General features: G+C 37.9%; 1 protein-coding gene across 1 annotated transcript; it reads left to right on the forward strand.

Annotated features, from left to right (window-relative positions):
* Positions 1-1,825: 1,825 nt before the first annotated feature.
* On the forward strand, positions 1,826-3,439 carry LOC122005759 (alpha-amylase isozyme 3C-like). The gene is made up of 4 exons (XM_042560949.1): positions 1,826-1,900; positions 2,032-2,164; positions 2,270-3,078; positions 3,188-3,439. Exons 1-4 carry the CDS (start codon positions 1,826-1,828, stop codon positions 3,437-3,439), a joined length of 1,269 nt encoding a protein of 422 aa, XP_042416883.1.
* The last annotated feature ends 14,625 nt before the right edge of the window (positions 3,440-18,064 follow it).

Below are 18,064 nucleotides of genomic sequence, written 5' to 3' on the forward strand. Positions count from 1 at the left end.
CTTCATCGTCATGTCGGACTAAGTCCACCTGCAAGGTTTAACATGACAATCCTTATGAGCTCTTCTTGGGGACATTCTCAACCTAGATCACTAGGACACAGTTTCCTTCTATAATCAACAACACACACTATAAGTGATATCATTTCCCAACTTATCGGGCTTATTGATTTATCGAACTAAATCTCACCCATTGATAAATTAAAGAAATAAATACCAAATATATGTGCTTGTTATTATATTAGGATTAAGAGCACACACTTCCATAATAACTGAGGTTTTTGTTCCTTTATAAAATCAGTATAAAAGGAACGACCTCAAATGGTCCTACTCAATACACTCTAAGTGTACTAGTGTAATTATATAGTTAAGATAAACTAATTTCTAATTACACTACGACCTTCCAATGGTTTGTTCCTTTCCATCTTGGTCGTGAGCTACTATTTATAATTTATAAGGAACCGATAACATGATCTTCTGTGTGTGACACCACACACCATGTTATCTACAATATAAATTAATTGAGCAACTACATTTATCATAAATGTAGACATTTAACCAATGTGATTCTTATTTCTAGATAATTGTTTATACCAAAAGCTAGGCTTTTAGTATACATCCTAACAGAGCCCTAGGGGTTTGACCGACTTTGAGGCTTACCGGGAGTAGACTAGGAGTTGTGTCCATGAGAAGTGAGGGGCTGAGCCCTGGGACGACCGACGTGGGGGCCATCCGAGAGTAAACTAGGAGTTGTGTCCTTCAGAAGTGAAGGATTGAACCTTAGGGGTCCGACCGGAGCTGGGGGCCGACCGGGAGTAGACCCAAAGCAGTAATCGCGAGGCACAGGAAGTTGTCCCAGAAGATCCGATCGGCTATGGTGGCCAGTCAGTTGGGAACTAAGAGCAATGACCCTAAGGTAGGGCCAAGTTCCAGGAAAATGGTCCGTTCAGACACATACTCCTCAACCTTGATTGCCACATTCTTTTAACCAATGTTTTGAAAATCGGACTGGTCACTCAACCGGTGAGGTGATCGGGTTGAGATTTTTGAGGTTCGACCGGTCGAACCGATGGTTCAACCATGCTTCAATAATTAAAAATCATGCTATATATATATATATATCATGCTTCAATCCTGGTTGAACCGACGGTTTTGACCGGTTATGCCCGGATTTGAGAGGTTTTGATCGATTTTGACTAGTTTTTTTTTATTTTTTCGGCTTTGATGATTGATCGGACCGGATCAAGGGTTCAGCCAGTCGGACCGCCCGATCTGGTCCGATTTTCTCAACACTACTTTTAACTTTTGATTACCACATCACCTTGACTATTGACCTCACACTATCCCTAGGCCACCCACTAACGTAGTATCACTACTCATGTCATCAATGTTTCTTCCCAAATGAATAATAATTATTTTCGAGATAAATTAGATTTTATTAATAACTTCAATCGTATAAAGTTTCATTAAGTTTACTTCTATTTTTCTTTACTAAAAACCATAACTATCTAATAGCTTTCTTATTTCTCATTCCTCTACGCACGACACTAACAATTCAAATTTTTTTTGTCATTATATTTCGATCGTCCTAATTAATTCCATTCAAATAAAAACAATGCTTGGGAAGAACTTGCGATCGGCCCATGATTTAGTTAGTAACAAATTAGATTATATACCTTCTCTATCTTCTCTTCCTCACAAGAATACAAAAACACTTTTTGACATAATTAATTTGACCATTTGACTCTGCCCTACTTCTCTTATTATATAAACCCGCCATTTTTTCATTCACAATCATCCCTTCCTCTCCATCTCTCCCATTTCAGAGATGAAGAGCCTCCTTTTGACCTTACTAGGGTTTCTTCTTCTTCCAAATTTAGCTTTGTCTCAGCTCCTCTTTCAGGTACTGTAAATCTTCTCCGAAAAGATAGATAAATTTTGCTTCTGATTATTAATTAATTAAATGATTCATATATATATATATATTAGGGTTTCTGATAACAAAACTGATATATGAACATATATATAATGCAGGGCTTCAACTGGGAGTCATGGAGGCAGCAAGGTGGCTGGTACAACTTCTTGAAGGACAAAGTGCCCGATATCGCGAGCGCAGGAGTCACCCATGTGTGGCTACCTCCCCCTTCGCACTCGGTTAGCGAGCAAGGTCCGTTGTGCACTAGTTTAATTAATTAATTAATTCGTTGCAGCCTCGAAATGAATTTCACTTTAGTGATTATATATCGATCGATGTCGATTAACGGCGCCGTAGGTTACATGCCCGGGAGGTCGTACGACTTGGACGCTTCCAGGTACGGGAACCTAAACGAACTCAAGTCGGTCGTCGACGCGTTCCATGGCAAGGGCATCAAATGCGTCGCCGACATCGTCATAAATCACCGGTGCGCCGACAAGAAGGACGACAGAGGGATTTGGTGCGTCTTCGAGGGCGGCACCGCCGACAGCCGCCTCGACTGGGGTCCCCACATGATCTGCCGCGACGACACCGAGTACTCCGACGGCACCGGCAACCTCGACACCGGCGCCGGCTTCGCAGCGGCTCCCGACATCGACCACCTCAACGAGCAAGTCCAGCGGGAGCTCGCTGCTTGGCTGAACTGGTTGAAGAGCGACGGCGTCGGCTTCGACGGATGGAGGCTCGACTTCGCCAAGGGATACTCTTCGAACATCGCGAAGATATACGTGCAACAAACGCAGCCGGATCTCGCGGTGGCGGAGGTCTGGAGTTCGCTGGCGTACGGCGGCGACGGGAAGCCGGAGTACGATCAGGACGGCCACCGTCAGGAGCTGGTGAATTGGGCTCAGCAGGTCGGGGGCAGCTCGACGGCGTTCGATTTCACGACGAAGGGGGTTCTGCAGGCGGCGGTGGAAGGCGAGCTGTGGAGGATGCGCGATCCGCAGGGGAAGGCGCCGGGGATGATCGGGTGGCTGCCGGAGAAGGCGGTGACGTTCGTCGACAACCACGACACCGGTTCGACGCAGAAGGCGTGGCCTTTTCCTTCGGATAAGGTCATGCAGGGCTACGCTTACATCCTCACGCATCCAGGAATTCCATCCATTGTGAGCACCGCATGCGCTACTGATCGATTGATGAATCGATCGATCGATCGATCAACACCACATTTTCAACTATATTATAAGCAATTGATATTTACTTCTCGTTTTACAGTTCTACGATCATATGTTTGATTGGGGGCTGAAGGAGCAGATATCGCAATTGGTTACGATAAGAAGCAGAAATGGGATTCGACCGAATAGCACGCTGAACATCTTGGCCTCTGATGCCGATCTCTATTTGGCGATGATCGACGGAAAAGTAATCGCAAAGATTGGAACAAGATTTGATGTCGGAAAGCTTGTCCCGCCCAACTTCCATGTTGTTGCTTCTGGGGAAGATTACGCTGTGTGGGAGAAGAAGTGAAGGCTAGTAGCTCTGCATCTTGAAGATAGCTACTTTGCCATGATGCAATTTATACTTGAATAAGAATTTCGTGTAAGAATGATATGGATTAATATTCGATTAAGAGATTACTAATTTATGAAAGTACTTATTTTGTTAATTTGTTCATAAGTAATTTTCATAGCTAGAGAGTACGATGGGATCAGGGGAAAGAGCGGCCCTTTGTACCCACCAAGTATATAACGACACTAAGACACCCCGGGACGCGGTAAGACATTGGCCCGATTTTGTGCTTTCCTTAATCCCCAAGAGAAACTTAAGCGCCGGATGGACCTCTCGTCCCAGCTGTCTCCTTTGTGGAATATGGGAACGATTGATCTGAAATGTGCTACCTCGTCCTCCGACTCAATAGCAGATTTCAATAGAGTATTTAATATCGCGCAAAAGTTATAAACACGTACATTTGACAAATCATCACTCCTACAATCAAATGACTCCTTTCCAAATAACATCAAATGTGCGTCTGTGATTCGGTCCGACATCAAAGATGAGGAGGAGGCCACCGATGGATCGGAGGGACTTACGAAGGATCGGAGCTCGCTGGGTTGAGTCTATGATTAAAGAGAATTAGTATGGGCACATTGGTGGATTTTAACGGTCATATTCCTACGTTCAAGTCGTCCAATGATAAAAGGAAAAAAATAATACAAAAGATGGTTTTAAAAGAAGGCAGATGGAAATTGATCTGTACGCCTACCAATGTTTTGAAAAACGGACCGGTCACTAAACTTGTGAGATTATCAGGTTGAGGTTTTTAAAGTTTAACCGGTCAGAATAGGTGGTTCAACCGTTATATATATATATATATATATATATATATAGAGTATTGATATCCTGTGAGACGTGCACAGTGTGCGACTGTACGCGTCGCGCAAGATATCAACCTTTTTTTTCTTTTCTTTTCTTTTTTTATTTTTGAATTAAAAAATAATTAAAATATTTTTTAAAATTTTATTTCTAGAATTCATGCTTCCCAATTGTGTTATAATTTGTAAGTTATTTTTTTTTTAAGATTTTATCTCTATGGTTTAGATTTTCCAATTGGGTTATAGTATTTAATAAAAAAAATTAAAAATGAAATAAATTTAAGTATTTATGGAGTATTGTAATGTGTTTAGGGGATATATTCATCGATTAAAGATTTATATATAAGAAAATATTGTTTTTTTAATTATTTTTTTAATTCAAAATTTTTATAAAAAAAATAAAAAAGAAAAAAAGCTGATATCCTGCCCGACACGTACAGTCACGCATTGTGCACGTCGCACGTGATATCAATGCTATATATATATATATATATATATATATATATATATATATATATATATATATATATATTTCAATAATTGAAAAGCATGTTTCAATCTTGAACCTGCGATTTTGATCGATTTGGAGCGGTTTTGACCAGTTTTGACCGATTTTATTATTTTTTTGGTTTTAATGGGTGCTTGGACCGGACCAAGAGCTGGTTTGCGATTCAATCGGTCAGACCGGCCGATCCGATCCGATTTTCTAAACATTGGTGTCTACTAGCACCGGCCGAGGCGGTCTCTCTTTTATATCTTTACCCTAGTAGAAAAAATGGATCTCACATTCTCCGCTTGTCCCATGTTTGGGTTGAGGGGATGTCTCACTCATATACGTTCTTCATGTTCTTAGCCACGTGGCCCCTACTTAGGCACCGAGAGACCAGGGTCTCGAAGTTGGGAGTCGAGTGTCGAATGACATCGGTCTCGGAGCCAGGAGTCAGGGGTTGAATGACGTTGGTCTCGGAGCTGGGAGTCGAGTGCAGAATAGCATTAGTCTCAGAGTCGGGAGTCGAGTGCCGAATGACGTTGGTCTCGGAGCCGGGAGTTGGGTGCTGAATGACGATGGTCTCGGAGGCGAGAGTTGAGCACCAAATGACATTAGTCTCAGAGTCTAGCGGTGAGTGCCCTCTGATTAGGATATAACTCGAAGGGCCTAGGCTCGGATCTTACCTCGACTAAGTTTGGTCTATTTTGACTTCTGCTCCGAAGTCAGCTTGACTATTGACCTCTTAGTGCCACGTGGATGTTGACTAATTTTTAGTATCATGACTTTCCTATGGAATTTAAGAACATTCACATCAATTATATGAAGATTTTATCCTAAATTTTGAATAAGATAGATAAAATTTTTTTACATCAGCTATCTTATCTATTCCCTAAATTTATATTTGACGAATAGTAATTCTCTAAATTTAAGAAATGAACCCTCTATCCTAATAGTAAAATAATATTTATTTTCAATATCTCTCTTTCCACGTATTCTTTCCAATCTCTCTCCTTCCATTTATTCTAAAAATATAATAATAAACAATAGAAAAAGAAAAGAAAATAATAAAAAAAATTAAAGATAATAGAAATTTTAAGGTAGTTGATGTAGTGTATAGTGAAAAGTGATTGTCTAAATTTAATAAAATGAGTTATTTGTCCTAAATTTTAGATATAGTGATAAAAATTTGGTATAGATGCTCTAATAAAAAGTGGGAATCAGACTGGACTAACTGGATAGTAGTGTCGTGTTCAGAACTGGATTTCTGAGGTGGAACCGAAATCTGCTAGATCTTACGTCATGTAAAGCGCCTAATAACTAATAAGCGCAATAATTTCTGCTTGAGATTAGGAGTGCAAATGAGCCGAGCAGCTCGGTCAAAGCTCAACTTGAGCTTGGAGTTGATCGAGCGCGAGCCGAGCTCAGAGTTGACCGATCTCGAGCCAATCTCGGAGTTGATCGAGCTCGAGCCAAGCTCGAGACAACTCGTTTAATATTTGAGTCGAGCTCGAGCCCATTTAATATTGACTCGATAGCTTGTCGAGTCTATTTGAGCCAAACTAATTTAGTATTTTAATATTTAAAATAATTTATATTTTAAAATTAAATAATAAATTAAGGAGGTGTTTATGATTAATCTATTTTATTAGGTAAGCAGATCGTTTGAAGGTTCGAATCACGTCCATCATTTGATAAATGACTATAAAAAAAAAATTCAAATGACTCCTTCCAATTAAGGACAAATGGACGTCTGATTTAAAGTAAATTATTCTAAATATTTTCAGATCAAATTTAAGATTTAAATTATAATAGCTGTAAACTGTTATCCTTTATTTTTTATATAGTCAGATAATGTTAATTTAAAATATAATAAATGTTCTGAAATCTCCTTTAAGTTTTTTGCTTATTAAAATATTATTTTAATTAAGTTATTACCTTTTTTCATAAGTAAAATTAACATGATATTATTATAGAAGCCTATATATTATAACAACTATTGTTAATTTCTACCTAATTTATTCAAAAATATTCATGTGAAATATATTAAATGTCACGGAGTCTCATTCATTATTTTACTTATTAAAATATTATTTTAATCAAAATCACTCTTTAATAAATAAAATTAATATAAAATAATGACATTGTTATAAAAGCTATCAACCATATGCAAGATATTATAGCAACTACTTGCTAATTTTTATAATGTCGATCGTGATCTTCATTTGAAATGTAACAGGTATCATCGAGTGCTTTAGTTTATTTTGCTCGTTGAAATATTATTTAAACTAGATTATTATATTGCTGTCTAATAAACCAATAATGATATTGCTATAGAAATTAACAATCAACTATTATACGTTATAGCAACTAACAATCAACTGCTACATTTTATAGTAACTATCTATCAACTGTTCGAATAGTTCACTACAAAAAACCCTGGAATAGTGAGAGATTTACTAATGGAATTTATTTTCGTCGGTATCCTCGGACGGAATATTATTTTTGTTAGAGATCTTTGACGAAAGTCGAATTCCGTTGGGAAAGCTTCAATCCAACGATTCTTATTTGAAGATACAAACAGAAATACAAGTCAGTAGGAAAGAGATTCGTGACGAATTGTTGTTTCTATCAGGAAAGAAGAATCCACTGATGGAAATAAACTTCCATCGAAAGGGGGGTTACCAATGACAATAACACCGACATAATATTAATTCTGTAGGTGGTCCTTAGTGAAAATCTAGGGCACAACCCCAATTTTCACTCACGCACGCGTCTTCCCCAATCTCCTGAGCCCCGTCATTTCTCCAGATCTGCCGACAATCTCCAATAAGAATTATCTGTCCCAATCTATCCCTCTTCCCGATTCCAACAAAGGTTGAAGGCTTTACTGGCCACAAGCATGACATTTTTTTCTTTGCCCTCCACCAATCGCGACTTTGCTAACAAGCGGCTAGCACTTTGGTCGGTCAATAGAATGCAGCTGGTTGTTTGGTCGGTCGTTATAACGTGGCTTGGCCGACTGCCAACTCGCGGCCGACAGCTTGGCTAACACCGCTTGGGTAGTGGATGGCTGTTGGCCACGGTTGGCAGCTTGGCCGTCATTGGCAGCTAGACCGTCGCTACCAGTGTGGCCGACTGCCAACTCATGCGGAAGCATGGGCGACTACAGCTTGGCTGGCCACTAGTTGTTGGCGACGAGCTTGGCCATGGCTAGCAGGTTGGCCACAACTTGCAGTGTGGCTGCTTGCCAGCATGTGGCTGACAACTTATCCGAGCACTAACTTGGTCATGCCGTGAATTTTTCTAGCTTGTCATTCTTTGTAATTAATTTTAGCTACTTTTTTTTTTGTTTTGTATGTTACTACAATTGTTGCTCTTCTCCGGCTAGACTACTCATTTTCAGGTATAATTTATTAAATAATACCTATGTTAAGTTAGTATTTAGTTCTATAATATGATATAGTCATTTTGTTATTTTAGTGTTGGTATATTTACATCTAAGATAATTTTAGACCTCATTATTTTTGGTTAGAACATGAAAGATAGTACAATTTCTTATTTTATGAAACTTATATACTCTGTAGCAAATTGTATGAATTGTATTTTCATTAGGTGACAATGTTTATTTTTTAACAAAACTTGGATATACAATCGATTAAAAATGGATTTATTAGAGATGATTTTATTTCTAAAGTTGAACAGTTTGTAAACTTTGATAAGAATTATCTAGAATATATGAATGGTGTTGAGTTACAGTGTCTATGTAATCATTTTAAATATAGAAATAAAGACTTTTGTGATGAGGATACAATGAAAGTACATATATGTAGAAATAGTTTTGTGTCAAATTACTACAATTGGTATGGTCACAGAGAGATTTATTTGTATGAACCAATTGAGTCTTCTAGTGGTTCGTTATCTGACACAATTATTGTTGGGGAATCATCACTAATGATATTACAATAAAATCAATGGCTCATGATGTGATGAATGCAGTTGATTATTTCAATATAGATGAAATACCAGCACCTAAATATCAACAACTATATGAAATATTAAAGGCTACTGAAAGAGAAGTGTGAGAAGACATTCTTTCTAGTTATTTTCAACTATTAGTTATTACAAGGTTATTGAATATAAAAGTAGAACATCATTTTCTAGAAAATGTTATGACGACATATATCAATTGATGTCAGAGTTGCTCCCTGCTAATAACATAATGATTGATAACTTCTACAGTATAAAAAAATCGATTAGAGGTTTAGGTTTGCCTATAAAGAAGATTGATTGTTGCTTAAACAACTACATGATATTTTAGAATGAAGACATAGAACTGAGTGAATGCAAAATTTGTATTCACCCTTGTTATAAGCGTCGTACTCATATACTAGGGAAGAAAAAGAAAAATATTGCCTGGAAAATAATGTATTATTTTCCCTTAATTGCTAGACTTCAACGCTTGTATACATTTGCCACATGATGTGACATCACGAGCATGAGCACGAATGAGGTATTATGTGTCATCTTTGTGATTCCCTTGTATGGAAACATCATGATATTGTATTTCTCTCATTTGCACATAATGTGAGATTGAAACTTTCAACAGATGAATTTAAGTCATTTGGCCAATCAAGATAGCAATATTCATCTTGGCTAGTTATATTAACATTGTACAATTTATCGCTATGGGTGTGCATAAAAAATGAATTTATGTTCCTTACTATACTTATTCCTGGTCCAGCTAATCCTAAAGAGAAGATAGATGTTTTCTTGCAACATCTGATTTCTAAGTTGAATAAATTATGGAATGTAGGGTCAGTTACTTATGATGCAACAAGTAAACTAATTTTAGATTGCATGCTATACATTATTATAGATGATTGGTGGTTTTCCAGCTTACTTAATGTTATCGAGATGGAGCACGACTGGTAAATTAGTAATGCTCATACTGCATGATAGAGTCTGATGCAATTTCATTACCTTGCAGTGGGAAGGTATTTGTTAGGTGATCGGTGGCCGGCTTGAAGGGGGGTTGGATAGACGACACCCCCAAATTGATCGTTTCTCTACACGGTTAGTTTACGCGAGCAGAATATACTAAAATTAAAACAATGAAAGCAAAGCAAGAATACAAACGCTAACACGATTCTTTTACGTGGTTCGGAGATTGCTTGCTCCTACTCCACGGCGTGTCCTTGAGGTGGATGAACCCTTGATCCTTCGGTGGATCAATCCCCGACAATCTCCGGCTAGAACTTACTCCTTCTCGGTGGAGTACAACCTCTCACAAAGGCTCTCTTCCTCTTACAAGATGAACTTAGGTTTAGGAGGAAGAGAGTATGACTTGGAAGCTTTGGACAACGATAAGGAGTGATTCAACAATAATCAGTAACCCCTTTTATGCCCTAAACCTTCCTATATATAAGAGGAGAGAGTTGATCATCATATCAACTCATCTCGACACCAGTCGACTAGCAAAACCATCAGTCAACTGGTGCCACCATTGGAGGTAGCCAACGGTTACTTTGCAGCACCAACGGTTTGCCAACGGTCATTTACCAGTTGACTAGTAGCTACTGACTGAGCGAACAGAATGTTTCTGTTCGCTCCCAATCGACTGCACTAGTCGACTGCATCAATCGACTACACCAGTCGACTGCACCAGTTGATTAGTCCCGATTACACTCACACTCATCCTTTCCGGAGTCACCCTCTTGAAGCCCTCTTCCTCGGCCTTCATCCCTCAGATGCACCTGAGTCCGCGGCTCCTCTCCGTGCCATCCTTCATGTTACCTTGAAGTCCGCTTCCCTCAGCTCCACTCAGTTGCTCCTCGTCCGGCGGTCCCTCGGATGTCTTCCACACCATCCTTCACCGACTCAAGGATCCGAGCCCTAGGATGAGCTTTCCAAGCTTAGTCGACCAAGCTCCTCATATGTGTTTCACCAAGTCCTACATGACTCAAACACACATATCAAATACATATGAAAGTCTAACTTAAACTCTTTGACACACACATCAAAACCACGATCGTACCGATCAAACCAAGGTCAATTGCACCAACAATCTCCCCCTTTTTGATGTGTGGCAATATGTTTAAGTTAGGCACAAATAATAATATTAAAAATTACAAGAAATATGTAAACATAAAGCTTAAAGCCCAAGCTCCCCCTTAACATATGCTATCATCCTTAATTTTCAAGTTTTACACATAATAACTTAAACTTTCCCATTTCTCCCCCTTTGACACCATCAAAAATTGTACCAAACAAGTACATATACCAAGGTATCAAAGTGGACATAAAAATACCCAAAACCAATTCTTGATAGTGTTGGAAAATAGCTACCAGTTGGCTGCTAACTGTCGCAGTCGACTGGCACAAACCTAAACTGATTTTCAGCATTCTGAAGCCAACTTCAGAAATATATAAAAATTTTAAAAAATTCAAAAAATTATGAAATTTTGAAAACATATTTTTTATAATGTTCTTTAACAAGGAAAAATATGTTTTCATGAAAATTCATCATATTTTTGAAGTTTTGATAAAAACTCAAATACCTTGCAAATATGTAATTATGTATCAATTTGAAACCTAATTTTGCAATCATATGTTTCAACATAATTATACCACAATAAATAAAACATAAAATTGTTTTCAAAATATTTGAAATATCCAACTATGATCTATGGGTAAGATGTCCATTAATTAAATATTTACTTTCCCCATAGTTGGCTTATGATCACTAAGAATTGATACATTTTATAACTCAGCAAAATATCATAAGCATAAGTGAATTATTTGTATCATCCTATCATCTCACATCTATGTTTAGAAAATAATGAAAGTCATTGTGAGATGAAATAAGGTAACCTCTACTTAGCCTTCTTTATCATGAATTTCTATCAAGGTTAAGTGATCCCCCTTAAAGTCTCAAATCAACCATTTTTCAAAGATTTGAATTATGATTTCAATGGTTGACTAACCCAAAATCCTCTAACCCTTAAGGATTGACTTTGGCACCCAATAGAAATTCTTTCTAATTGGGTTAACCAAATATTCTTTGGAGATCCATCTTCTATCTATAGTTTTGGTTTTTGATTGCCCCTAGCAAATAGACAATGATAGGTCTTTTCATTGTTGGGTTCATTGTATCCTAATCCATTTTTCTTAAAACTTGTCCTTTGACTCCCAATAATCATATTTAGGGTTTTACAGCCAATTTTAAATTTTCTAAGGGCATTGGTAAGATATTCTACCTTTTCCCTTAAGGCCTTATTTTCTTCTAATAAACCTAAATCATTTGAATTTAAAGAAGAAGCATGCATATCATTGTCCTTAGAACACATGGATTCTAATTTTTCTTCAAGCATGCAAATATCATGTTTCAAAGACTTATTTTTCCTTTTAGCCTTAAATAAATCATCATTTGTATTTGTAATAATTTTAATTAAAACATGGGGAGGAAGATTATGTACCTCACTTACCGAGAAGTCCGAATCCGAAGTTTAACCTCCCCCTTCACTTGAGCTCCCTTCTTCATCTTCACTTGAACTCCTTCCTTCTTCTCTTTCGGATGAGGTGGAGGTTATGTCATCAATTCTCATTAGTGCAAAATGGGATACATGGTGCTCTTCTTTCTCCGATGACGATGGATCATCCCATGTTGCTTTTAGGTTTTTGACTTTCTTCCCTTTTTCTTTTGACTTCTTCTTCTCTTCCTTCTTCTTTTCTTCTTTCTTTTTCAAAAGAGGACAATCATCTCTTATGTGTCCTTCTCCTTGACAATTATAGCAAATGATCTTCCTTGTCCTACTTTTGCTTCTTGAACTTTTCCTAGCACGAGATTTGTTAGAAGAAAAAGATTTAAATGCTTTTCTCATCTTCCTTACCATATATGCCTCTTGATCGCTATCCATTGAGGCACTTGACTCCTCGAAATCGGAAGATGATTGAGATGGAGCTTTCTTCTTCTTCCTCTTTCCCTTGTTTGCCACAAGGGTTACTCCTCTTGATCTTTCTCCATCTAGCCCTTCAACTCGTGTCCCATGAAGCTCCATAGTTGAAAAGAATTCATCTAGAGAACTCTTCTCTAAGTCCTTTGAAATGTAGAACGAGTATATAATTGAGCTCCATGTCGACTTTCTTGGGGAAGCATTGATGGCTTTCATCATAATGTCCCGGTTGGAAAGTTTCTCACATACACTTGTTAGTCCACTTAAAATTTCTTTAATTTTAGCATGAAGTGAGGATACCTTTTCTCCTTTTTCAAGTTTAATGTTGTTGAGTTGAGTTCGGAGAAGGTCTCTTCTTGCTAACTTTGCCTCCGATGTGCCTTCATGAAGCTCTATGGGTCTTTTCCACAAATCCTTGGCACTTGTGTAGTTCCCAATCCGAGTTACTTCTTGTTGAGGAAGAACACTCAAGAGATGGTGCATTGCTCTTGAGTTTGCTACATGCTCTTCTCTTTGCTTCTTGCTCCATTTTGTTGGTGCAATATTCCTTAGGTCAAGGTTGACCTGGTTGATTAAGCTTGAGATGGCTCAAGCTTGAGTCTTGATGTTTGGGTTTCGATGTTTGACAATACATCGAGACTGATAATACTCCTCTGGTCAAGGTTGACCAGTTAGATGTGAGGAAGAGTCAAGTAGGTCAAAATTGATAGGATACTTGACTGGAAAGTCCTGGTGAGTGAAACCAAGTAGATGAGAAAACCTAGTGAGTGAAGCTAGGTGAAATTACTGGTGAGTGAAGCCAAACAGATGGGAAATCCTAGTGAGTGAAGCTAGGTAGAAAGAAAGTCCTAGTGAGTGAAGCCAGACAGATGAGAAGTCCTGGTAAGTGAAGTCAGACACGTGGAAATCCAGGTGGGTCAAGATTGACCAGACACTTGGTATTGAGAAGTTCAAGTAGGTCAAAGGATTGACCGGATACTTTACACGAGGAGAAAAGACCAAGTGGGTCAAAGAGATTGACCAGACACTTGGTGAGGAAGTCCTAACAGGTCGAGGGTGACCGAATACTAGGCATGATGTCCCAACAGGTTATGGTTGACCAGATATTGGGTTTTAGGGGCTTGGGACTTGATTAGGGCAAATCAAGTTGTATCAATCGATCAACTGATCGATTGAACATGACCAATTGAGATCCGTTGATCGATTGGGTGAGGTGTTGCGAAGAAACCTTAGCCCAATCGATCAAGTGATCGATTGGGAGCTATCGCCGCGAGCACAGAGACCCTCCCAATCGATCACCCGATTGATTGGGAGCCTCCAATCGATCACCTGATCTATTGGGAGGCTGGGAAATCACGCGATAGCCCTGGAAATCATGCGAGACATGTTGAATCGATTGAGAAATCGATTCAAATGATTTCCGAGAGCATAGAGGCGCTCTGGATTGATCGATCCAAAACCTCCCCAATCGATTGAGAGCAATTCAATCGATTGGGATCCGACCGTTGGCGTTGGATAAAGTCATTGCGAGCGTCTTCTTCAGTAGTTCTTCGCCCGATTCTTTTGCGATCTTCACTGTGACATCTCCAGAGCTCAACGCCAGTTCTTGAAGCATTCTTGGAGTAAAGGGTTGCTGTCCTTCCAAGATCAAGAGGCATTCAACACAAGAAGAAGAAGCTAGGGTTAGGGTTTTATGCTGTAAATCTTGTAAGATCTTACTTGTATTCGCTTCCCTTTCTTTGTTCTTGTATTGAGAGTATTGTAAGGCTTCTCTGCCGTTGGTAATTACCGTAGAGAAGTATTTTCATAGTGGAGAGTGCTCATGTATGTGGATCCTTGGATTAGTCAACTCTTCTTGAGGTGGATACCAAGTAAATCCTTTGTGTTAGCGTTGTATTTTTATTTCTTGTATTTCCCACTGCATATCATCACCAAGAAACAAGCAACGACGACCGCGATGAGCTATTCCCCCCCCCCCCCCCCCCCCCGCCTAGCTACATTTTGACCCTAACAAGTGGTATCAGAGCAAGGTCACTCTTCACCGGAATCATCGCCAGAAGGGCCAACAAGGCTAGAGGGTGAAGAAGTTGGAGCAAAATTCATCAAGCCAAAGATTTTATCAAGAGTTCAACTTCAAATGGAATTCAGAGATGGATTTGGATTTGACACAAGGGTGCCTCCACCATTCACTTCAACTAGCTTCAATCTTTGGAAATCAAGGATCAAAAATTTCTTGATGATGGAGATAGAGCAATGGTTTACTCTAATGGAAGGCTTCGAAGCTCCAAGAAATTCAAAAGGCAAGATCCTCAAGAAGAGCAAATGGAGCCAAAAGCAAGTTCAAAGGAGCGAGGCAAATGATAAAGTGACCAAGCTATTGGTTAATTTATTGCCAAGCAATATTTTGGCTAAAATTAGAGAATTCGAGGATGTCAAGGAGCTTTGGAGCAAATTGGCAAAGGTTCATGAGATCCCCTCCACTGTACCAAACCAAGAAAAATCAAATGAGGATGATTCATTGAATCAAGACCAAAAAGAAGAAGGAGAGGACTCGAAAGTTGAGAGATGCTCAACTTCCGAAGAAGAGGAACAAGAAGCTTCATCCTCTACAAAATGCAAAGAAAAAGATAAGGAGAGTAAGAAGTGGCCTCTACCTCCGGTTCAAGTGAAGAAAAAGGTGCAACCTCCAAAAGTCATGAAGAATCAAATGGAGGATCAAGTGTCATCCCTACATGTGAAGGTATAAATGTTTCAATTAAAAATAAAAATCATATTATATGTTTTGAGTGTAGGGAACATGGGCACTACAAAAGCAAGTGCCCTAAATTGGCCAAGAAGATGAGTCAAGTGGCACCTAAGGGCAAGGAGAAGCTCAAAGAGACCATCCCCACAATAAAGAAGAGCAAGGAGCACATTGTGTGCTTCTCGTGTCATCAAAAAGGGCATTATCGAAGCCAATGTCCAAAGGGAAAGAAAGCGATCAAAGTCAAAGGAGGAAGCACAAGTCAAGGGGAAGCTTCCAAGGTAAAACCCAAGGTATTATTTATTGAACTCATTCCTTTGACAAATGGTAAAAAACATGTTAGTTCAAATTTTTACAATTTTAATGCTATTTACCATAAAAATAGGAAGCATGATAGCATTAAAGAAAAACATGTAGCTCTTCATGCTAAAACTACCACACCTAAGGTTAGGAAGGTAGATACAAATTTAGATAAGTACTCTAAGGATTTTAGTTATAAGCCTAAAAATAAAAATGCTCAAGGACACAATGAAAAACCAAAATTTAGGGATTTATGGAAAGTAAATCAAGTATTGAGATTAAAACTTGATAAAATGGAAAAGACCCTAAAAAGGATTGAAAATATCCTAAAAGGGCAAAATGAGTATAAACTAGGTCTAGGAAAACAACAAGGGTCATCCAATGGTCATAGGAGTTTGAGATACAAACCTAAAACCAAGAAGGATATACCTTCTTATCATAGGGTTCCATATAGCTATGGAACCAACCCTAGGTCTAGCGGTCAAGTCAAGGATACAAGGGAAGTTATCCCTAGGAGTATCTTTGCAACGATAAAAGTGACTAAGACTTCTAAGAAGTCTAACAAAGTCACTAACAAGGTCAGAAGGGAAGCTATCCCTAGAGTTGACCTAGAAAAGGTGACCAAGGCTTCTAAGAATCCTAACAAGGTCATTAGGAAGGTATCTAGGGAAGTTATTCCTAGTGAGTACCTAGAGCATCCAAGGAGTACCAATAGGTTTTGGGTTCCTAGGAGTATTTTCTCTACCCCCTAGATGGGTTAGAGAGTGTCAACTCAAATTGGAAGGGTAGTCAACTCAACTTTGATGAAGTTGACACTCGTAGAGCATTTTCAAGGTTATTGTTAAACTTTGAAAATGAAATGGATTAATGTGTTTACTCTTTGAAAGAGTAAAATGTGCCAAGCTTTGAGGAATTGAGTTTAATTTTGATTGGCACAAATAAGAAGAGCACAAAAAATGCCAAGTTGGGATTTTGATATTTTCTTAAGGAATTAAGGGTAAATTTAAGCCTTATTTTAAATTTGTTTACTCTTTGGAAGAATAAAATGTGTCAAAATTTGAGGAATTGGGCTTAATTTAAATTGACACATTTGAGAAAATGATAAGAAATACCAAGTTGGGGTTTTGATATTTTCTTTGAAAGTTAAGGGCAAGTTAGGCCTTAATTTAAAATGATTACTCTCAGAAAGAGTAAAGTGTGTCATACCTTGAGGAATTGTGTGTAATTTTAATTGGCACAACAAATCAAGAGTAAAAGAAATACCAAGATGAACGTTGACATTTTCTTAAGAAAATATGGGCAATCTAGGATTACTTTTAGGTTTAGCTAAGGATTTAAGGACACTTAGATAGATAATCTAGGTATATGATTTAAGCTAAATTACCATGCTTTGTTTTCTCATCATATGTCATGACATCATATGTTGCATTCATATTGATTATGAAAAATATAAAAATACCATGTCATGTCATACATACATCATGTAGTTGTAGCAAATTTTCTTTTAAAAATCATTTATTTTGATGTATGCCATAACACATCATGCATTATTTTTTTAATTCCTTGCAATTAAGGACAATGTCATTCACTAACAAGTAATATCCTAGGTGGATGTTCATAATCTCAAAATGCTTAGATAGATATGCATGATCCTTAGTTTAGGGAAAAATCAAACTTTACGTCTCACAAAGACCTATAAGGTGAGTTGTATGTATTTTAGTGCACATTAGATACAAGTGAGATGTTAGAATGATGAACAAAACTCAAGATGTTGATTTAGTGCATTCTTTGAGTTTTATGTTTATCAAAACACATAGTTATGTGTATTCCAATTATTGGAAAAGTTAATGTACAAGTCATGTGCATTGAGTCCAAAGAACATGGTTGGATATTGGTTTTGAAAATCATTTTAAAATGCTTTTGGAAAACCTTGGTGAAGATTATCTTTTGATAGTAATCATCATTGAAAAGTTAAACACAAACTTGAAGAAAACACTAAAGTTTTTACAAGTTTTCAAGTTTGTGTCAATATTTGAAAATAGAAAGTATTTTCTTAGAAAACTATTTTTCCTTGATAGTGTGTACCCTAAGTAATGTCTAGATGAATTTTCATAATTTTTAGAATTTTTTAGAATTTTTAGGGAGTTTCTGAACTTTGTTGAAATCCAATTTCAGAAATATCAAGCATTCAATTGATCACCTGATCGATTGAAGTACCTCAATCGATCGGGTGATCAATTGAGAAGGCTGGTATCGCGAACAGAAACTCAGTGGATCGATCCACTGATCGATCTA

This window comes from Zingiber officinale, chromosome 1A, assembly GCF_018446385.1.
Source record: "Zingiber officinale cultivar Zhangliang chromosome 1A, Zo_v1.1, whole genome shotgun sequence".
Classification (NCBI taxonomy): domain Eukaryota; kingdom Viridiplantae; phylum Streptophyta; class Magnoliopsida; order Zingiberales; family Zingiberaceae; genus Zingiber; species Zingiber officinale.